At 42.0% G+C, this 23,907-nt stretch overlaps 1 protein-coding gene across 1 annotated transcript in view; it reads right to left on the bottom strand.

The window, feature by feature from the left end:
* The window catches only part of LOC125742672 (ATP-citrate synthase-like), a 35,099-nt gene that overhangs the window by 7,548 nt on the left and 3,644 nt on the right, over nucleotides 1-23,907 (bottom strand). Inside the window, exons 2-15 of the mRNA XM_049014907.1 lie at nucleotides 16,259-16,424; nucleotides 14,432-14,554; nucleotides 10,215-10,277; nucleotides 9,788-9,978; nucleotides 8,958-9,037; nucleotides 7,267-7,397; nucleotides 6,102-6,220; nucleotides 5,513-5,649; nucleotides 5,160-5,221; nucleotides 4,927-5,044; nucleotides 4,566-4,720; nucleotides 3,993-4,086; nucleotides 1,685-1,714; nucleotides 256-397 (exon numbers count right to left, since the gene is read on the bottom strand). Of these exons, the coding sequence (XP_048870864.1) occupies nucleotides 256-397; nucleotides 1,685-1,714; nucleotides 3,993-4,086; nucleotides 4,566-4,720; nucleotides 4,927-5,044; nucleotides 5,160-5,221; nucleotides 5,513-5,649; nucleotides 6,102-6,220; nucleotides 7,267-7,397; nucleotides 8,958-9,037; nucleotides 9,788-9,978; nucleotides 10,215-10,277; nucleotides 14,432-14,554; nucleotides 16,259-16,417 (1,604 nt within the window). The 5' untranslated portion in view covers nucleotides 16,418-16,424. The remainder of the gene's footprint in view (nucleotides 1-255; nucleotides 398-1,684; nucleotides 1,715-3,992; nucleotides 4,087-4,565; nucleotides 4,721-4,926; nucleotides 5,045-5,159; nucleotides 5,222-5,512; nucleotides 5,650-6,101; nucleotides 6,221-7,266; nucleotides 7,398-8,957; nucleotides 9,038-9,787; nucleotides 9,979-10,214; nucleotides 10,278-14,431; nucleotides 14,555-16,258; nucleotides 16,425-23,907) is intronic.

Below are 23,907 nucleotides of genomic sequence, written 5' to 3'. Positions count from 1 at the left end.
ACGTGAAATCATTACCAGGTGATACAGATGAAGCATTCTGAGCAACTCTGCTGAGAAGCCACAAAGTTCCAAGTAATTTCATGTATTCACACAGCTTAATACCTTATTGAAGAGGTTAAAACCTCTACAGGTTTAACAGCAAACGCCTTGCAAGACCCACACTCATAATGTTACAAATGCAGGTCCTCAACAACCATGCAGACAGTAGCCTCATTTTCCACATGGCAGTATGACAGGAGAGAGCTTGGCACCTACGTGAATGGGTAAACCATAGCAGCCACCGAGGGCTCGTCCCTGGAGCAGACGTAGTCGAAGTCCAGCATGCCCTGAACTGCTCGTGTCTGCATGCCCCACACAATGGACTTGGTATGCTTGCTGAAGAGCGTTGTGGCTTTTGCTATGTGGGATGGGGAAGATAAGGGAAGAGTCATGTTTCAGACCTCAAATGCACCCAGAGAGGGCTGAGCACCATCACCTCATCAACAAAACAATCCTGTTTGGTGACATCGTTTTGAAAAACACCTTCCTGCTGGTCAGGCAGGTATTAATTGGTACAGTGCAACTGCGGAAAAGAGGTATCAAGCCAAGTGGATCAGGAAACAGAAGCAAGGCGACGGGATAGAGACACACAGGAAAAATCATTAAATAACCAACAGGGAGGCGTATTCAGTCAAAAGACCTCTACAACACAACACAGAGGGTCTCATGGAGTGACATCATTGTTTATAGAGGGTTTTAAAAATGCTCCGGTAGCCAGAATTAGAGACAGTTCATCAAACATCCATCTACCAGTTGATTTTCAACATATTGACCGTTAATCTCTCTCAGGAAGCACAGGGCAGAGTAAATATCAAAGAAACATTAAAATAAAAATATGAACAGGAAGTCATTACTTTGGCAAGTACACAAATCAATATCCAAACCCTTTTTTCTCAGTCCAAAAGGTTGAACTCTAAAGTACTAAAAATAGCCAAATGAAATCCATCCTCCATTCTTAGCTGGAAGACATAACACACCTACGCATCTCCAACTCTATGTTTTGAGCACGCTCATAAGATGGAATATACAAGGGGAATCATGCATAAAGAGACACACATTTTCAGTAACTTACACGTCAAAGGTCAAAATACTTAAAGCAATAAGACAAAGGCTTTAATACACCTTAAAAATATATTAAGGTTGTGCTCTATCCTCCAGCTAAAAATCGATTAAATTTTCCACTTCAGGAGAACACATGCTAAATTAAGCTAAAAACGCACACATAATGTATTGTACCTCTTTTGGACTGAGTTTGCTTTAGTAGAAATTAGACTGGGGGGGGGGGGCAACAGAAAACATAAGAGGGGTGGCGGGGTTGCTTGGTGGCTGACGTTAGCCAGACTTGCATGACTGACACTGTAGCTATGGCAACCAACGGCCTTATTCACCCAGTGGTGTTGAGGTCAGAGGCAGCCACAGAATTAGGGACAGAAAGTGTTTGGTTTGTCCAATGGGGGAATCATTCTGCATGGATTCTGGGCAACGCGAGTAGACAGGATACCACGTCGCAGGCTCACATGGCACGTCCAGGGTTAACGTCAGTCACCTTGGAAACTTAGGCACCAGCCAACGCTAAAGGAGCAGTAATGACCACGCAGCTGAGGGAGCCGCGGGGAGGCCTGCGGGCAGCCCAAGCCTGTCCTACCTCCAGCTCTGTCAGAGGAACTCTGCTGTCCTGTCACATCACCAGGTGACAAGAGACATCAGCAACAGAACAGTAAAAGTAAGAAAAAAAATAATTCACATTATGCAAGCTACAGGTAGAATAAAGCAACAATCAGGTAAAAATGTCAGCCATACTTTATGTAAGCATAAAGTACCGTTCACTCAAATATATTTATTTTTAAAAATGACTACATTTCTAAGCTTGCAATAGATACAGCAACAGCATCCAGTAGCATTTAGACATGGACCGATTTGTACAATGTGCTGTGCTGAGAGGAAGCATTTTTCAGATTTTTCCTTTTTAAGTTGACAGGATTTAACTACATTTCATTTCAAGCGGATCAAGGTGTTTGACAACAAATAAAATTCACTTATTACACTAAATATACAACACTTGCAACATAGCACTAGATTAACACAAGTGCAAACATCCAAACAAACCAAAAACCAATGACCTTTGATAAGTGCTGATACACACTAACACAGCCAGTTTAATGGTTAACGTGTTAGTGATGTCCAAAACCGCATATAGCCATAATTCCATTTTTATATAAAAGACATTTATAAACATTTTACCAAAAAAGGGGTCTCTTTCACATTGACCTGCAAACCTTTTATGGTGCTCAATATTGGAACACAAAACACACACAGAAGGGAAACTAGAGTCCATCAACATGAGAAAAGCAGAAAACCAAGACCAGCCCCTGAGACCTTGATTATCATGCTTACCAAGCATTTACACAACACTCGTGCCCCACACCAACACACCCCTTCTTTAGCAACTGTGCATTATAGCCAAAAACCAATTCCACACGCTACTTTAGTGCAAACGTTTGCCTTTTCAGGGGTCTGTGTCCACAGCAAATCCGTTACAGAACCAGAAACAGCCATTTGCATTGACTCCAGAATCAAAACAGAGGAGTCAGTACCAAATGTTGTGATGTGTTCTGCATTGTTAGTGCCACAAGCAGAGGGAAGGCTACAGCTTGCAAGGAAACTTACCTACGTCACTTGCTGTGAAAGCATCCTTCAGACACCAAGCGCAGTAAGCAGTAGCTTACAAATTTGACCACGGAAAGACACAGTCAATATCAAAGAAGAGGAGGAGGTTGAGTGGGGGAGGGGTGGGAGGTGGATAACAGAAATGCTGGCGTACACAGGGCAACCTGAGGGACCTCGGGGGAGCAGAAGAGGCTTGAAGCATGCGTGAAAGTGGCAGAGAGGTGTGTGATCAGGAAGGGAGTCTAGAGCTTCTGACCAGAACATGGACATAAGAGGGTATGATACACATTATTATGGCTTCCAACAGCCCAAAAAAGGGAGACTTCCTATACAGTTGTAAAGTAAAGGGAATTGCTAAAGTTTCCTGCATAAGGCAACCCATTTGCTTTGAAGTGTTATTAGATTGAAAAATACTCAATAAAGGAAACAAAACCGAATGGGTCACACTGCCCAGTATGGGTGGGAATTGCCACAGAGCTATACGATGCTATAATGATATTACAGCCACGATATGATACTATATGATCGTTTACATTTTACGATACAATGATTTGATTGCACAAACATTGCGATTTATCGCTCGCATATATTATTAAAGAGATTTCTCCCGTTTAACTTCCTCGGGTGCCAGTTAACCCCGGGTGGTGCTTTGTGAGAAGTGGTTCATATTTCTGGGATACTTGATTTTCATGTGGCACTCCACTCAAATGCCATGCTGCAAGTCAGCCTCATTATCCACTGCATTGTGGAAACTGATAGAAACGCACGCTCTCAATTTCAGAGCAGACGGCGCATCCCATATCTCCGCCGCCATTTTGGCGACTATCTTCCCGATGTGACACAAGAGCAGAACAAGGCCTTGCGCCACCTTGTGGACTTCAGAAGCAACATCATAAAAGTCTAGCCAAACGTATCAAAATAGAGCAATATAAAATATTAACTAAATAAATAGAAACAGCGATGCTTCGTGCCACTGTATTGAGTTTTCCACTCAAACCTCTGCTGCCCAGAAAGCCCTGAAGGGACACTGGTGGTAGCACAGTGGTGGAGACTCTGCACAGGAAGTTCCCAGGACAGAGATTGTTTTGTAGGGCATGAGCATAGTGTCAGGGCGTCGTCACAGCAGCTCCTCCCAAAACACCAGAACTCCTAACTGACCTTTGAGTCCCACTGGACTATTTAAACTCTTTAAAAACTTACACAGAGCTAAAAATCAACAGTGTGCCATTTTTATGTTGAGAAATCACCTACAGCCACTGCGAGACTAGCAGAAAGGCAGTAGTTACCTGGTGGGACCCCAGATGCTAGTCTTTTTGCAGGTGTGACATCGCTGGGAGAGCTGGATTCAGAGAAGGAGGCCGTCCTGCTGGTAGCTGGAGTCTAGTGAATGGCACATGTGAGGATTCAGGTAAGGGGATTCAGACTGATGAGGAGACCACTGACCAGCATGATAAACAAAATCAGCCAGTGAACCGAGACAGAAGTGCACCAATCAGAACGGTGCGCAGGGTTCCAGGCTGGGTAATTTTGGGGATCGAGGGCTCTGACTGTTCTACAACACAAAAATCAGTCTCCCATTAACCTAAATAAAGTTTTACCCCCTAATAAAACTCAGGACCAAACAATATTCGATAAGGAAGGTAGTCCTGGCATGATTCCACATGTAGAGTTTCAGCTTTAGGTTTTTTTTTGTTTCTGTAACAACATGCTGTGTTGCAACACAGCACACTTAGAGCAGCCTATAACAAAGCAAACACCATCTCAGCTTTACCGAGAACCACCCAGCTGAGTCACCTGCTGAAATACTAACATTTTTAGAGCAGCAGCAGAAACATATGAGGGGAAAAAAAAGGACGAACCGAAACACTGGCACTGGAGTTGAGCAAGAAGTTGGCTGTGTGTGCAGCCACAGGTGGCTGATTGGGGATTGGCCGGTGGCCCAGTGCCATGCCAACGATGGCCGTCATGTGGGTCTCAGTACCAAACACATGGATGGGAATGCCAGTGGTCTTTCCTGTGGAGAAGAAACAGAGGATCAAACGGAATGCTGTGAAGCAGAAATTCTCTAATTTATCAAATAATTTGAGTATGGAAACCGGCTTTAAGCTTGCCATTCTTGAGTAAATGAGCTTAAAGTGAAATCTTTCACACTGAAAATGAAAACCATAAGAGCACACATCTGAACTACAGCTACAACCTAATTCATAAGGGCTAACTCACCTACTTCTCCCATCACCCTCAGCCCCTCCTGATAGTTGGGGCCACCACGACGCACAAAGATGGTGACCTCATGCTCCTTCAGTGGGCCCTGGTAGTCCTTAATGGCCCTTACAATGCCCTGTGGACCAGGGAGACAGTCAATATAGTCTGAGGACAGACCTAGAATACAGAAATCCCCAGTAAGACGGGGTCTGCACAATTCACCTCTGAAGGACAGAGGACCCAGCTCCTACCTTGAAGGTGGCTGCGACATTGGTGAAGTTGGCGATGCTACCACCAATAATGAGGACTTTTCCTTTGGGAACAAGAAAACAACCAATCAATGCTGCGGGAACCTGAAAGCAGCTCCTCCTTAAATGAATTCAAATGGAAACAAAAGAATTCCTCCCATGTACCAAATGCTCAAAACCCACATATTATTACCCTAGAATGGCATTAGCTATCAAATTATCTTTAGTGATATTGAACTGCTCGCCACCCAACTGTTCACGCAGCCCATGTTAAGATCTTTAATGAGAAGCACAACAGCAGCACTAATCACTGGACATGGGCCCGGCCGCCTTGAGAGTTTTGCAGGGCAGCTCACCGTCCGGGTGCTTCTCTCGGGTCATCAAGGACAGGATGGTCTTGGCGTAGTCGTAGGTCTGCTGCTCGCTTGGGGCCCCTGAATACTCGCCGTAGTTGGCCAGCTCGTCCACTCCACCCAGGTCGCATATTGTATCACTGCAACAAGTGAAAAACAGAATTCAGCTGGACTAAAGAGGGTTTTTACACAGTTACAGAAAAGGAGCTGCTTGGAAAATTAAAAGTCTAACTAGAGACACCTTAGCTTAAAGAAGAGGAAAAAGAAATAAAATCCCTCAATCCAGGCAGGATATCTTGTCTGACTTTAGGGCTCTTCCCGAGTTTACTTCTTTGTACTAGGGCTGGGAAATTCCTTTTAAAAAGACATTCAATTTTTATGACAAACAGAAAAATAAATTTTAAAAATTTGAATGATAAATTCAGTGAGGCTTTTGAAAGAAATAATGACAAGGCACAGACTGGCAAAGGAGTGAGATTTTTTTGCATATAATAAATGAGAAGCTGATCTGAAACGCTTTGGACCAGCTTTTCCTTTCCTCCAGTCAACACGCTTACCTGCCGGTATCTACTGTGACTGCACCGCGACCTACCTGTAAACCACAGATGCCCCGCCCCCGGCCACCATGGTCCAGATCCTCCCGCGCGGGTTAAGCACTGTAAGCTTAAGACTGGCGCCACTCTTGGCATCCAAGTCCGCGATGTAGGCCTCCTACAAGACAAGGGTATAGGTGTGTTTCAGTACACCTCCTTCTTGCAAGCCCACCATTAAAGCACTGAGCGACGAATAACATAACACAGTTTATGCCTGCATAACCTGTAATTGTGATTCTGACAGTCGGATGGGCCTCTGGTATCCTTACTTCAAATGTGCCGAGTTTAACGATACCGTCTGCCTCTTTTCTCCAAGGAGGAGGAGATAAGGAAGGCATCTTGTCTGAACCCAATTACATGTCACCAATCTAGCACAGCAACAATGATGAGAAAATCTGACAAAAAGGACCTGATACCATGACTTGGAGGTTCAAGAGAAAAGCCACTACAACCTCCAGATATCTGTCAAGCGGATTTTAGTTGTCTATTTTTTTTTTTTTTTTGCATGTTCCTCAATGTGCAGCTACAAGAATCGCGGCCAGCTGGCAATCCCATCACTATCCCGGTCCAGCTCAACTGTTGAGTCACGCAATGTGTTCACTCAGGAGGTTATTAATAGATTATTCTGTATGATGCTGCCCTGTGATGCAGTGAGGTGGATTCTGAATGAGTCAGGCAATGTGCCATTAAACACGTTGATCAACAACCAATTGGATTAAGGGTGGAGTAAGCACTATGATGTGATACCGTCAGAGGCCAGGAGGTGAACAGGAACAGCGAATCATGTACGGGCAACAGAATACATGCAGCATGCAGACAGGGTCAAGAGGTTAAGTCGGCTAAGCATTGGAATGGCTAAGTAGGATCCAAGAGATTTTAAATGTAGTGTAGCTGTTGGTGTCAACAACTACACTCCGCAGAAATAAGTGGGTCCTACCCTTTCTACACCTAATAAGGCCACCACTGAGTAATACACAACGTAAACAGAAGATTGAGATGCTACTATACCTAGGTAAAAAAGAACAAACATTGCCTGTAACTCCAAGGTCAGCTTTAGTCCACAGATTGCCCTCTAAGCACCACAGGGTCGATAATGACAACCAGCATCCAATACGGTGTTTCTCTTGTCCATTTATTTCTTTGATGCGATGCTTGGTTTCTCACCTCTGGATAGGCCTCTCTCCCGAAGGGCGGCGGGAACTCCACGTCGCCCCACTTAGCCTTGCAGATGTAGTCTGCTGTCACATCGATCTTGGCAGCCATGTCTAGCACGTGCACACCATCTTTGGTAACCACTGAAGGAAAGAGGAGACCGTACTCTGAATATGCTGGATCTCCAACCAAAGCTCACTTTAACCATCCTTTTGCATCACAGTGCGTCATTATTATGCCATCATTCAGAAGAAAAGCATCACTTACCAGCTCAAAACATTGGCATGCGATATTTCATTACAAACAAAACTAGGATGATAGCTAAATAGCTGTCGGTACTAGTTTTCAGAACCATGAGCAGCAGGAGCCATCCTTTTTACAGATATAAGATCTCAGAATCCTATAAGAAAGGACCAGAGAAAACAAGACCATAGCAGATATCCCCCCATGCCCTCCTTTTCCAAACTCCCAGCAACAAATCCCTATGGCTTGGGAACCTTCTAGGTTCCTCTCACTCACAGCCAGTTGAGTCACTGGGGTCGGTTTGACAAGGTGGAGTCTGGGACACATGGCATTATTGGAGCCATTATTCCCATTGAGTTACCAAAACCACAGCATGTATCTGTAGTTCTGTGTTCCAGTAAAGGGCCTAAGGCTTTTATGTGGAGAACCCCACCAGTTCTCTATTGCTCTAATGACTGCACTGAAGGTTCAGACTCTGTTAGGCTTCATTATGGGATTGGGTGAGGTAGGTGTGGATTTCTTAGGAAGGGGAGTCAGGTGACTGGGTGTGTTTTATGATTCACTATAAATGTGAAGAGAACGGCCATTTTATCACTAATGAACAGATCTCAACAGCCACCCAGTCATTCAATCTAGGTTCACTTCCCTGATGTCCTGTCCAACTAAATTTTGTGTCCTTGTTCCCCCCACCCCACCGCTGCTACATTAATCTCTTTGAACCCTTCAGGGAGCTAAACCACATGACAAGAAAAAAAAAAAAGTAGTAATCCACAGAAATGGAAGTTGTACACTGAAGACTCCTGTTCAAAAGGATGGTGTTAGGCAGTGACATCTGCTGCCAGGCCCAATTGTAAAAGGTCAGTAATCCACCTCTTTCACAGATAGAAGAAAGTAAACCATTCTGGAACGGACTAATTTCTGTGCTGAAAATGAGCAACTTTTGTTTGTTGGTTTTAACATTAAGCCAATTAACATTTTAACAGCTTCTAATTATAGTCTGTTTACATGCTAATAAAGTTTAAATGTCGAGTCATTTGATGCATACAATAATCATAATTACTTCAGGGAATGAGGAATGCCAGCAAGGTATTGGCATATTAAAATAAAGAAATAAAGCCTTTAGAGACATCGCAATGAATCATTAATGAGTATGACACATCCTTCATTAATGACTCAGCTGGCTAGTCTGAAAAGGCCGGTACACTTTCACAAACTGCCACGTAAAGCAAAAGAAAACCAAAGCACATTGTATTTCTGTGTGTTATTAAATGTCCCCCACAATGTAATAAACACTTTGACATTAATCGGGGACCATTTTTCAGGTCCCCACAAAGATCTGTGAATGCAATCAAAAAACTAAAAATGCCAAAAGTCTCAAATAACTTTGGTGACTTATGGTGAAGGTTAGGGCAGGGTAGGGGTTAAGGTTATTATTGCCATTGGGGGGGGGGTGGACTTACCCAAAGGGTTAATCTCCAGGTAGGTGAAATACAGGTCTTCATACAGGTTGAAGAGGCCTAAGAGAAAGCTGGCCAGGACCCTGAAGGACAGCAGCACAAGTATCTTACCTTTTGCGTTCCACAATCAGGTGATTTGGTGACTATAGGTATTAGACACTATGAGGGCACTTTATTGCTAAAGCTCACTTCAGGGCTACTGCAAAACATCCCTCAGTCTCCCATTACAACAAAATTATTCATTGGGGTCAAAACAGCCGGTAAATCCCATGGGCAGAGTCTTCCCTTCCCAGCTTTTACCTCCATCATATGCAGTAAATAAATTACAAATAGGTATGCACTGTTTTTCCCCCCAGTTCTCAATTTCCTTCTCTTGTTCACTCCTGCATGTCAGTGACTGCCTACACAGTGGGAGTCACAGGAGATCAGGTGGACAGTAGGCTGGGCAGTATATCGACTATATACAGTATATTGAAATATTTTTTTGAACAAAATACCGGGTGAGACAATATAGGTCATATCGACATTCTTTTACAGCAGATGTGAACAGTACTCTTCTCATTTCCAACGATGTTGACAAAGAAATTGACAAGTGGACACATCCATTTCTTTCTCCACATCAGTGGAAACTTGATTTTCTGGAATTTCTTAAAATCGACCTTTTGCTCCTGTTACAACATGCATGATGTAAATATAAACACCTATTCAAACACAACAGACATGCAATCAGCCTAGAAGCTGGGTTGGGAGGACGACGTCATCTAGCAATACAACCCTCGCAGGCCACCTCCCGGCCACCACAAGCGAGCTGCACTTCAGCTGGTGTGACTCACTCCTTCTTATCATCCGCCACGTTCGCCAAGAGGTGGTTTTTTACGAGCTCTGGATCCAGCTTCTCATCCACGCGCACCACAAGCCTCTGAGCCTTGGAGTCCACATCTCCGACATCCACGCCACCCTCGTGGTGAAAGAGCACGTGGTCGCCCTCTCGAGTGGCGTATATGCATATGTAGAACTCTTCCTCCTGAAGCCGGGGTGGGGTAGGGTGGGGGACAAAAAGTGTAGGATTGAAAACAAAAAGCAGCAGGAGCTTTTCCTTAGAAACAAAAACACACCAAAAAGGTCTCAGATGATTAACTCATGACTTAAAATGGCCACTAGGAAAACAGTTTAAGCTTAAAGCATACAGGGCAGCCAAACATCACTCAGTGATTTCTATATACTACACAGTATTGAGTGATGGCCTAAGAGAGAGCTTACCTGCGTGTGAGCTACGAAGGGTTCTATAAGGAAGTTCTTCAGAACGCCCTTGGCCTTTCCCACCTACAGTACACAAAAGGAATCTGCATTATCAGTAAGAGTTCCATGTCTCGTATTTACACCCAGAAATGTCCATATTTGTGTTAGGGGCAATTAGAGATGAAAACACCATGAAAAATGTCATCACGGTTATCAGTATTATTGCAGTATTGTTAAAATTTGCTGAAAATGTTCAAAAAGTACCAATAGTGAAATTGGTTGTGTTATATATTGAAAAACGAAAAAAAAAGAAAATTAGCAACACTGCTCTTTGTTTGCATGAACATTAAAATAATAATATAGTCAATAACCTATGTAAACACATGAGCTCCATATGAAATGTGCATTAACATTGAAAGTCTCTGGAGTGCAGTTACTGTCTTCTGCCTTGTTTTTACGGACACAAAATAAACCCACTCTGCACACCCATGTCAGGGAGATTGTTGCTAACTTGGGTTGGTGCTGGAGAGTATTTAACGTAGTGTGGTAATCAGATATGGTTTTAATGATAATTACAATTTGAAATGGCAATACTGTCTGGAATTTTATTGTGGTTTACCGTGAAACTGATAACAGTTTCATCCCCAACAGTAGTAGTTTCACCTGTCATTTCAACACCCAGAAATATCCATATTTTCCATTCTTCCTCTTTTAGGTTTTAAAAAAATATCCAAACAATAACATAATACAATAAACCTCAAGACTTCATATGATCAGTAGTTTCATAAAATCAGGCGAACACAAAGAATACAAGGTTCTAATTTTGTCCAAACCACAAAGCCAGAACAAGGACATAATCAGGTCAGAAATGTTCTGATAGTGACAGATGACATTTACATAAGAAGTAATAATGATAATGGAAAACAGCGAAAACCAGATGATGCTGGAGCAGAGAGTCCCACCTAGCTTTGCTACTCTTGAGGAAGCACCAGTGATTTATTGGGGAAGGTCTGGAAATTCTGCACCAATGATCTCAGACTAGTCAGTTACCATTTGGGGATTTATATCGATCATATTTATACTGCAATTAACAGTGATTTACAATTATTCGTAACATTCTGAAGTTTACTTTGCTGTCAACAATTATTAGTTATAGGCCGCAAGTTAATCACTACAAATAGGTCATAGGTAGGTGAATGTGGGTCCAGCTCCCAGAAGTATGAGAATAGTCTATGGGAAGGGACATTGCAATTCTATTGAGAGATAAGTCACCCAAGGGCATGGCTCCTCAGCCTTGAGGCTGAATAACATATTAACTGAATGGGGCCTAAAGGCAGCTCCACAATGAACGTGACACGAAAAAACTATTTTTGTGCAACTCAGATGCAAATTTGGCGGATAAAAAGCTTTCACACCAAAACATGAACAACAAAATTTTCACAACCGTTTGAGACGTCTGTATACTGACAGAAACTGTCAAACGTGCGACAAGCTTTTCTTCATTTCTTTTGAGTAAACAAGTCAAAGGAAAAAGGCAAACACACTCGATATGTCCAATTCTAAAAAAAGCATACACAACAACCATTTCAGGTGGTACTTCAGGACAGACATAATTAATGCTGAAAACATGTCAGGAACATTATCAGTTAATCACAGGAGCAGAGACAGAGCTTATTCTTTAACTGAATTTTATTAAAACAGCCAGAGATTAATATAACCTAAGAGTAAAAAAAAAACCCAACATAAAGCACTAGAACAGCAGCAAACAGCTTAACAAGCCCCTCGTCATAATTATACAGCCTCGTAGGGATGAGTGGATTGATTCTGACATATCAATTCTTTTGATATGAATGTTTTCATTTTGACAATTAATTCTATTGTTAAAATATCTTTTGTAACCTTGTAATTTAAATGTTTATGTAATTATAAAGCAGGACATGGAGCAGGATATGAATTACTATGTGGCAGGCCCACCCATAAAGTGGGAGGAAAGGGAAAATTGGTAAGAAATTGTAGATAAGGCAAGTACAAATCCAGAACAAGATTTCCAAAACCAGTTGAGTATAAAAAGAGTCACTGATCTACTTCAGTGAGAGACCCTCGGTTTACAAGGTCACTTGCGTTGGTAAAGACCTCATATGTGCAGTGGACACCTGGTGATTATTTACAGCGCCATGTGGGTCAATATGACTGGCTGAAAGTCCACACGGTGGACATAAGGTATCAAAGACATACAGTGTGGGGAAGGGCCAAATACAAAAACTTTAGTGCTTTCCCATTGGCATACAGGAACTGGCCTGTACCTGAACTGAATTGCGAAGAGAGACTAGTTACAGTGCGGTTCCAGCTCGCCTTGGTTTTCCACTGCAGAAGGATTGGTTCGGTATTGGTGCGGCTGGGTCGAAGTGACAGTGATGTACAACCGAAGAGATGCTTGTGTATTGTTCACAAGCCATGTCCACATCATGATGTATTGTGTGCTAATTTCCGCTAGCACATCTGTGGGAATCGCCGCGTTATGTTAGCATTGAACAGTAGCGGAATTAACATAATCTTGCATTCTGAATCCTTTCCCTTCAACCCTTCTATAGTACTTTAAGTAGGTAGTAGGAAATTTTCAAGTTCAGATTTATCAGGAATGCACCGGTACATTGCAATGTGCAATACTACAAATAATTAATAATACATAGCATATACGATTTCTCTCTAACCCCTCAGATAATCCATGCACAGAACACTGGGATCATCGTGCATTTCAACCAATCAAATGGTAGTGATGCAACCAGCTTGGTTCTGTCACACTTTCAGCCCAGCTAGTAAGCAAGACCATGCGAGTGTGCTTACGGTAGGGTATGGCTCAGATACAGCTCGCATACTTGACAATGGAAACCTGCCGATTTGCGATACAGCTCAGTTTTGGGTGGCAGGAGAAAAGCGTCATTAGTGTGGGGACTTTGTTCTTTGTGCAGCTACTGTTTGTTGTACTTGTTTCTCTCAGTAAAACATCTCAAGAGCAAGTAGATGCCTCCATAAATTACTGGGAAAAAAAGGCACAGCAACTCACAAAAACCTGAATTTGTCATGAGAAGAGCTATCAGACAAAACATAAAGCAGAGCCATTAGAGAACTGATTTAAGTCCTGTCTGGGATCGACCCAAGCATTACACAGACCTTCCTCACTGATACTAATAGCACTGGCAGATCAAATTAAGAACATGGAAATGAAACTGAGGCGTTGTTGGAGCAGGCTGATCCAGGCAAAGAACCCAGAGCTGCAGCTAGGAATCAAAACACTAGAGATTTCCACAAAGGGGAGACTGAAGAAACCCTCAAGGCAAATAGCAACTTCATCACTAGCCAAGACAACAGTCACGTCCCCTGCTTTTCATATACCATCTTCCAGGACTAAAATATTTACTATTCTTGCTCATAATAGCTTTGTTTCCCCAAATACTTATCCGTCACAATTAGATCTAAATAATAAAGTGAGACTTATTACGCACAGAGGCTAATCTGAAACTTTCATGAAAAATGAGGTAATGTTAGACAGACTAAACGGTCTCAGCCAAATTGCTGTAATTTCCAGCAAACCTCATGAGAAATATATTGAATTTTGTTGAATGAATGGTTTTTGGGGCTTACAGGAAGTAAGTCAGCTTATTTGACTTATTCGAGTGACAAATCGAAAGTCTGATCCAAGGATGGGTCCTTGCAGCCCTGCCCAAGGGTCCCCCAAAGCCGTCTATTCACATGCCTGGCACTCCCTGCTCAGTAGGGCCCCCAACTGCACACTGCTTTGAAACCAAACTGTATTTCATTACTATGGATGATAAACACTGATATCACATTTTCAATAATACTAGCATAAATCACATTATTATTCAGCTAAAATAATAAAAAGAGATATGCTATGGAACTCTTACTCATCAGTAAATGACTTCTTTACATTACAAATAAACCTACAATTAAAAACATCACGCTCGCATTTGTCAGTGCACTTCTCAGAAAGTGTGCTTCTCAGAGAAATGATGCATGTATGTGTCAGGGAAACTGAAAACAGGGGAAAAAATTATGAAAACATTAAAGTACATTTATTGTCCAATTCAGTACTAGTCAGGCTCCCATCAGATAGGTCATGATATTCATCAGCATTTCCACAGGAGGTTCAAATGCTTTTATCTCATTGCAGTACCAATGCAACATAATTCCCTGTTAGAACTATTTTCCTTATGACTCACTGTGGTTTCTTTCATGAGGCGAAGCTGAAGCCACTCCTGTACACCCTTCAGGTCCAGGTCGACTCCCACCAAGCCCAGCTTCCCTCGCCTCTTGATCAGCTGGTCTGGCTTCACCACCAGTGGCTGTGTGATGGCAGAAGCATAGTCAGGCATATGATCTCACTCATCTGCATCTCTCTGAGTGGTGGGAAGATGCCAGAGTGGCCAACAGAAACCCACACTACATGTGGAGGACATGCGTACTCCACACAGTGTAGAGGTGGGATTCATACCCCCCAACCCTAAGGTGTGAGGTAACAGTGCTATCCTAGGGAAAAATAACGAAATAAAAGCTTAGAATTGTAGGTCACCTGCACGGCAAATGACGCCAACAAAGTGAGCAGCATGCACTCCACATGTGTGAGAGTTACCTGCTACCTGTTCCTTGAGTGCTGCAAGCCATGACAAAAGATGGTGTGATTTTGTCCACCAGCCTATAGGGACACCCTCTTGTGGTGTCACATTAAGTTTAGTAGCTCCCAGTGACTACTCATTTAGAAATAATCGCTTTTGCAGAATCACCTTTGTTTACCAATCATGGCTTACACACATACATGACAAGTGAGGAATAAATAGAATATAAGCTTATGAGTGAACACAGTTATTGTGCTGGGATGGTACAAATATGCATCTGTTCAGATAACTGCAGAAAATGGAATGAGGTTAGAAGCAGAGGATGGGCATGTCATGTTAAACCTCTGGGGTCTAGGGGTAGGGAACACACTTTCACTGACTGGGGCAACAACAAACATTTCATTCAATATTATAAACTTAATTCATGGCAAATCTTTATTGGCAAAACAAATATATAACAAATAATTTATTTGCCATGAATTAAGTTTGTAATATTGAATGAAATGTGTGACCTTTAACAAGGTTGTGAACAAACTGGTACCATTGCTTACTATGTACTTCTTATAATATTTCTGCAAGTGTTCCAAACTGCATTTTGCAATGTCTGTACTTTGTAAATATGTCAGATTTATGTGGTTTGTAATTTAACATCAAAGTACAGACATTGCAAAATGCAGTTTGGAACACTTGCAGACATATTATAAAAAGTACATAGTAAGCAATGGTGGCAGTTTGTTTTGATCCCAGATATCTGTTCACCAAAGTCTTGGTTAGATGAAGATGACTAAACGGTGTAGTTTCAATATTGAGTTTGATAAATAAGAAAAACCTAACTCCTGTCACTATTTCAGGCTCCTTTCATTGAATATGTAGGAGCTCTCATGTGTATGCATGAGCCATTCACACCTGGCCACTTCCCTCCCCCCTTTTATGGCGCTGATGGGGATGTATCTGGATCACGTTTCACCGTTGCGTTGTTCATCAAATTACCATGCGAATGCGATTTGAATATGCGAAATTGCGGCTACTTAGAACGCGAGTAGCGATCTTCAGGTGAGGGCGGCACTACAGGCCCCGATGCAGGTAAAACAAAGAAAGCTGGCATGGTTTACTCTTTAACCTAAATTTAAAAACTGTAATATTTCTGACAACTGACGTTTTGAAAAGACAGATTACGGATTTAGTCAGCGTCTTTTTTCATGATTCTACATAAAAATTTCAGTGAGATATAAACTGAAATAGGCGCGAAAAGTACGCTGCATCGCCAACGACGCACTCGACCCCAGAGGGTTAATAACCCATCAGGGGAGGGGGAGGGGGGAGATCATCTGCTCCAAAAGATCAGCAACACAGTCTCGGCAATAACAGCAAAGCCAATATAAACTAAGCACCGATTACAGGCACCATAGATGATGCGTGGAGCAGCTCTCCTACCTCTGTGAGAAGCCAGGGGTGCTCCTGTGTCAGCCGGTCCCAGTCAGTGTCACATGTCACACTGGCGTATTTGAAGCGGTTCTGCACAGCGGCTGAGGTACAGATGTACTTGTAGAGGAACTCCTTCCCCGTCTGCTCCGAGATGGCTTTGGCGGACATGTTGGATCTGAGAGAGGAGAGACGGACGTCACATCGGATGTGGAAGCCAATTTCTATAGACTCAGAGCCCGGGCCGGCTGAAGACAGCAACTAAATCTGTCCGATTGTCAATAACACCTTCACAGGAGACGTGCTGGGAGATGAAGGAAATCATTCTTTCCATCCGTCCCCTATAAGCTTGTCAATGACCCTGGGGCCCTTCAGGACAGAACGTGCGCAAGGGCAGGTACACTCCAGAAGACAAAACAAGGCTGGTCCCACAAAATGAGAGGAAAAAGAAAAAACAACTGGCCAGGCTGTGATGCCAACTCAGAGTACTTAGAATTAAGCTGCAATAATGAAAAATGAATGACAGCAGAAACAGCAGAGACCAATAACAGCTTCATGAATAGCAGTGTTTGTCCTAGACTTACAGCTTTGGGGGGAAGGGGGCGCGCAGATGGACACCGACAGTATTCGTGGTGTTCATGTGTTTAACAACTGAACTAAACATCAGAACATTTCTTTTTATGAGAATTATCCACATCGTTTGCAGCTTTTGCCACTGCAGTGCATCTTTCTGGGCTCTTCTGAGAGTGAGTGTTGCCATCTTCACCACCCTGGGGGCATTTAAGAAATGCAGATGTTTTTGTCTGCTTTTCAGGTGGTTGACGAGCCATATTTTCCGACGGGTGCTCTCTGTCCGCTGGTGGGAGTGCGCTCACCTGTGTGTTTGCGCACGTGTCAGTGTGTGCGCATTGGGGCGGAGCTCTGCCATGCGCGATACAGAGAGCAGAGGAGGATTGTAAATGCGCGACAGTGTAGAGACAAAAATGACAAGCTGTTGTGTAAATAAGACAAATAGCATAAGGCTATTTAGTTTAATAACAGTGCTATGTATAGACCTGTTCTACAGGAAAGGTAACCTTAAATGACTTCTGTTGTGATCTGGCGCTGTATAGAAAATTAAATAAAATTAACTTGACCTTCAAGGGGGGGTTGGAAGTGCCGTTGGGGGGGTGGGGCGCCTCCCTAATATAATGGTAGGGGAAACACTGAATAGTAATAAAGATGCATTTGCTAAACAAGTTTTACCTCATATCATGCACTCGTTTTGCATGATTAATGTGTGCATGCATGTGCTGCCACATTCCTGACATTTAAAAGCAGCATACCGATCGTATTAATGCGTATTAGAGACGAGACGCGTTATGACTGGAAGGAAAGGTCAGGCATGACAAATGGACTTGCCTTTCATTGGAAAGCTTGGCAGGAAATGGTTTGGAAATTAAAAAAAAAAAAAAAAAAAGCAATAATGATTCAGGTCAATTAAAACCTCCCTTCAAGTGAACCTTTTCTCAAAGGACCACTCACTGTAAATCGGCACCTGTTACACAGCAACAATCTACGTTACTAGGTCTATCAGGCATCTAATTATACAGAAACCTTAAGAAAGAGGGCTTTGTTTGCACGGATTACTATGCGGAACAGATCACATGGGAGCAAAATGACAAAGGGCTGCAGGAGGATGCTGCTGTGGAATGTAACACTCTCGTGAGCTAGACAGATGTAAACATACTGACAATAATTAAACTAGTTCCAAATCACATTAACTGCAGTCTTGGCTGTCCAATGGGATTACAGTAATAGTTCTGCTAGTATGGAGAGGGCTCTCTCCATTGCCTCATTGTTGTTTATTTCCCATTTACAGTATTTCCTCAAATACTGGCTGGGGCATTTACTTACCTAACTCAAAAGTAGTAACAGGCCTTTATTAGAGGCAGGCCTTTATTACCAAATCCCTTCAGTTACTGCATTATGCCGTTAATACAAATTTCATATACGACAAACATGGTCTCAATTTGTACTCCGTAACCGGGTACATTTATTGGAAAAATTCTCTTAAGGAGTTGGCCAACAGTGCCAGTAATTGCCTTCAAATAGTGTATTCTGAAAAGTGAACTTTTCATCAAAACCATGCAAATCATGCAATCAATTTAGCTAGTGTGTAGTATGACCAGTGACACACTGGAGTTTACTGTAAATATGCCCAGGTGTTTCTCCAGGTATTAACATTAACAAACATTCCTTTTTTATAGCACAATCAAATACCTAACAAATATATTTAGTGGCAAGCAAAATCTGAACTGAAAAACTAGGATATTACCAGAATATAAACATCACAGCCTACCTTGCCTTACTGTACATGTAACAAACACTACAAAATAAATATATTGGTTTAAAATTAAGTTATCCCTTAAAAAAAATAAATAAATAAAGTTTAGTCTGAACCTTTACTTTAATAATTTAACTCTCACCATCACATGTGCCTGTCTCATGGCCCTTCATCACCACCAACATCACCACCTCCTCTTTCTACTCATTTTGTATTTTAAAATAATCAGCTACAGGCCACTTTATTTTTGGCATATAACACCACAGCTAAAGGGGTTGTTTTGCCTGTTTTATCAGTGTGCGTATTTGAATGTTCTCAGCATGCAGGTATGGAGAGACCAAGTCTGGGCAAAAAAAAAAAATTAATTAAATAAAAGACACACAATAAACCAGGGATAGAGGGGTGAAATTCGCAGTGTCCATGCTGGAGAAAAACATCCAAATCATTATCACACAGTCGCACAGATGCCACCACTGGAAATTTTAACTTGCAGTCTCAATAAATGGTCACATATGCAGCCATTTTGAACACAGTCTGGAATCCTGTCTCGCCAAATCACTGACTAGATGCCATTTAAAATACACATTTCTGACACCTGGATGTTATTTTGGAGGAAACTGCAAAAAGTGTTTGTACAATTGCTCTGGACATTTGGTAAATGTGAGAATATGTTTATGTTGATTCTTATTACATCCCAAAAACTGTATAAATGTGCATTCAAACACTTGTCTGTAACATTTGACCACATTCTTTATAAATGAGCCCCAGGAGTTTCAGTTCTTGTCTTTTTTCCCCCCCCGGCCAGCATTTGTGTCCCAGCCTTTATTTGTTGATGTCAGCCACACCTCCGGCCATTATCTGAAACCCATCATTAATTTGAGGAAATATGGTACCCAGTTAAAAATAACCCACCAATTAGAGACGTGGACCGGGACCTGCAAAGAGCAGGGGTAACGGGTCCTGCTACGCCAGTTGAGGAAATCGACAGCAGCACATTCTGACACAAGCAGAATCAAGGACAGAGGCCTGCTTCACAAAGCAGGATTTCTTGGTTAGGCACATAAATCCGACAAATTAAAGTACTTCGGGCTAAATGGACATTCTTTGTTCACTTGCATTTAATTCAGGCTACCTTAAATCCTACAAGTTATCTGCTTTGTGAAACAGGCCTCAGAGGTCTTGAATACATGCTTCACAGGCTGATACAAGACCGTGTAACTAACAGACAAAAGCAAGGCGAACTGTTAGCAGTAAGGCTGCACGATATCACACAGCGATACAATAAAGATTCGTGCGCATGCACAATAATCACCAGGGCTTTAGATAACGGACATAAAGATCTGTCCTGATGCTAGCTTTTTCCATACCATACAGGCATTTAGTTGCACCCACAATAGTATGCCTAAAATAAGAGGTGCATTGTACAACCCAAAAGTTAGTAACGTGTATATATTTAGCATTTCCTTGCCAGCAACTGGCACAAAACCAGCAACTGGACAACTTTTGAAGCCCATCATCTAAAGCCCAGAAATCACATCGCATTTGTTGGCACTGATTTGTGTCTGTTGACAACTTGCAACACTTTACACACTCTGTTAGTAAATAACAGGTTCTGTCTGGCTGTAGGGCATGACAATAAGGGAGAAAAACAATATCACGATATTTTAAGTGACTATATTGATGATATTGATATTCCATTTAAGTCAGGACAGAAATTTTATTCACATCAGTGCTTCCCAAGAGGGAAAAAAAATTTAAAAAAAAGAGTTATCACATAAGAAAAAAAAAATCTTAGAAAAGAGAGTAATTGACTATGTGCCTGAAACAAGAAGAACAAGTATGCAACAACTACTAAGTGGAGTCAAATTGCGGCCACATACCTCTGCAAACAAATGTGTGTGCTGTAAACAAAAGCAGGGCAGGGGCAGGGATTTCTGGGGGTGTCCATCACTACCTGATCCATACCACTTGCCCGATTTGTACCTTGCACGTCTGCGCATATGCAGTATTTTCGAGCATGCGTACACCACCTCACTTTTTCCTGCACTGCCCAATATATTCATCCTGCCATTTTATGGCAAACTATACTGTCTATATGTATTGTAAATGTAATCTATATAATACGTTATTGTCATTTGGTATCTAAAAATGAATCAAATAAAAATTCAATATAAATCAATCAGCCGTATTTGGCTATAGTTTACTTTAGGTATATTTCACTGTCTTTTAGTTTTACAGAGAATGAAAACATGCACCCAGATGCCATAATCTGTCGCCTGCACCCGACGTCTCATAAACGTGGAGTGCTCATGTTTCCCCTGGGGTCAGCTGTCCCATCAGGTGGAGAAAATTATGCAAGACAGCTGCCCCTGACAGTCTTATGGCCCTGGATCCCCCCTATTCCCTGGGCACTTCCGAGAGCAGAAGGCTTCCACATAGATCTCCTGCTACTCGCTATTTGGTGAGTTAGCACCCAACCTGTCCAAAGCCACAGCAGTAACTTACCACCTTCCTGTGACATGGCCAAGGCGGCTGCTAAAATAACCTCCTACACCCATCCACATTAATTACTATCAGCTCTAGATACAAACGACTAAATGAAACATTAATCTGGTCCAACTAGAGAGTTAAGACTCCTCCTGCTTTGCGGAACTGTAACACCCTAACTTTTCACTTTTCTGCAACCTGCTCTGTTGGATCATATTATTAAATCTTTAGAAAACAAAATGTTTACTCCAAGCAATATCGTTCCCCATGTTTCTACCAGGGACCAATCTCATACATCCAGTTGAAATAATTTGGGCTCACATGAAACAAATTGCAAGTAGCTAAGTAAATTTAATTGCTGTTACCATCTCTTACTGCTTCTAATGAGGTCTGTAGTGACACTACGCTAAGCAGGCTACACCAGACCTCTCCTTCCAATGCCACAGTTCCTTTCCACAGGATCTCCAGGCATTCTCAAGCTATCGGGGAGATATAATCTCTCCAGAATATCTCATGTCTGCCCCAGGGGCCCAGCGGGTTGTGCCCAGTAATGTATGACTGGGTGGAGTCCTTATAAGGTGCCAAAACCGTCATGGCTGACTCTTCTCCATCCACGGGGGCAGCAGGTTGAGGTCCATCCTGATCTCCAAGTCATTTACACCTCCACAGAGAGGAAGACCAAAAAAAATCCCCACTATGGCCTCTGGTACATGGGACATTATTCTTTTGGTCATTACCCACAGCTATCCACAGACTGTAAGTGAAGATAGGAATGTTTTGAGCACTTCACCGCCCACAATCAGCAGCCATCAAAATGAATTGCCAGTCAGGTCAGAGAAAAAACTTTTTGTTTTCTTTCAAAAAAAAAAAAAAAAAAAAAAAAAAAAAAAAAAAAAAAGACCCTTGGGTACTTCTTCACTCAGGGAAAATGCTGCCTCAGAGTCATCCATTCTTTTCTGGGAGAGCACCGTGGCCTTGGATGACTTAGCAGTACCATACTAAAATAACATCCATTTTATTTATTTGAACAGAAGGACATTTCTTATGATTAAAAGACAAACTTGTTTGTCTTTAGTTTCGTGCTTTGTCTAGCATGTAGATAGAGAAAGAAATGCAAGTACACCAGTGACGCAATTTCCGTTTAAGGCTGATTGCGTAAACCTGCTAGATTATTGCATCAAATCATTACTGTTTGGTTGCCAGCTAGACTGCTGGCTAACATTTTCCTCAATTTTGGTCTCTAATGGGAACAATGGCTCCCAAAATTGCCAGAAAATTTAAGAAACTAGATTTTTCCAAGATAGAGAAGGGTGAAGGAACATTGGTAGGCTAATAAACACAAGTGCAAACAGTTACATGAAGTAGGAAGTATCAGAAAAGGGACACTACCAGAAAGCAAAGCCGTAATGGTTATCCTTGACAGATGACACAGCATGGCATTTACACAAGTCTGTACTGAAAAACAGATGAGCCAGGATTCGAGCTAAGGACAAGATTGACCTTCAGAAATTGCCCTCAGTACAAAAAAAACATTAAATAAGAAGTTAACCTCTACAGACAGTGTCCAACAAGAAAATGTTGCAGCTTTGCTGACGTGTTAAGGTCTGGCAAAGAACATGAAAAATGAATACAGCCGGCAGATTCCCTGATCTGCTGAAACTATGATAAACTTGTTTAGATGAGACGGGGTTCGGAACGCTTGGCATGGACTTGAACATGAGTATCACATAAATTTATCAAACACAGGAGAAATTACATTTATAGATGGCATCATGAACACCAGTGTGCACACCAAAGTCCTAAACGAAAAGCTTATTTCCAATCCAAAGACACAGGAACATGATAACCATCTTAAATGAAGTAAAAAAAAAAAAAATAAATAAATAAAAAAATAAAGTGTTTTTTTTTAACGAAGGAAATGAAAACAAATCACCTGGCAAAGTATGTCACCAGACCTGAACCCTATAGATAGAGGAAAAGTGCAGTAGGAAAAGTGCAACCCTTCCAGAAGAGGAATTGAAAAGAATGGCCTGTGAAGAATGGCAGAACCCCTCTCCTCAGATTTGTTGCACTCGCACCACCCATGCTAAAGAGACTTGAAACTCTCATTTTATGTTAATATGTAGTAAACTGAATGGATTTCTAATTTACCAATATCTTAAATGATATTGAAGTGAATTGTATCCATTTTTTGCTGTATACTGTATTGCTTAATATTAAATTCTAGCTCCATATTCCAGTGCATGATCTCTAATAGAGCAATATACAGTCACTTGCTTGACATGTTAATGTCACTTTGTATGAAAGGAAAACATATGCACAATGGGAACAAATGGGTTCATAAAGGGAACATATGGAAAAGGGAACAAATGGGTTCATAAAGTGTTAAAAAGCTAGACTAAACCTCCCAGGTAAACATAATTTAAGCATTTAAGCAATAACTCAGGTGTTTTTCAGTTAGTCTGCATGCTTGTACTCAGGCCCTTGGATTTCAGGCTGGGAAATCATGTGTCTTCCTTCAACGCAGAATGAAAAGCTGCACCATTCTGGTTTCCCGTCCCACACGCACAACCTAGTTCACAGAGAAGCCTTTGTGCGCTGCAGCATCCACCCGGCACGCCTCTCCTGCATTCTGGCACATTTAACCCATGCTGATCGGCGCTCATAAGATGTGTACTATGTTCATTGCTTCACTTATGTGAAAGGTGGCCCACACTGTCCCATGTCTGCCTTCAGAGAGACTCCGGTTTGACAAAAGTATTATTACCATGTAGATAATTACAGACAGGTAAATTATATTGATTTTCTCCAGGTCCAATGCAAGGTAAGCCGGTGGAAGCAGGGTGTG

This window comes from Brienomyrus brachyistius, chromosome 5 (assembly GCF_023856365.1).
Source record: "Brienomyrus brachyistius isolate T26 chromosome 5, BBRACH_0.4, whole genome shotgun sequence".
NCBI classification, from domain to species: domain Eukaryota; kingdom Metazoa; phylum Chordata; class Actinopteri; order Osteoglossiformes; family Mormyridae; genus Brienomyrus; species Brienomyrus brachyistius.
Note: the sequence above shows the minus strand (reverse complement) of the source record. Positions and strands in the feature narration are given on the sequence as shown.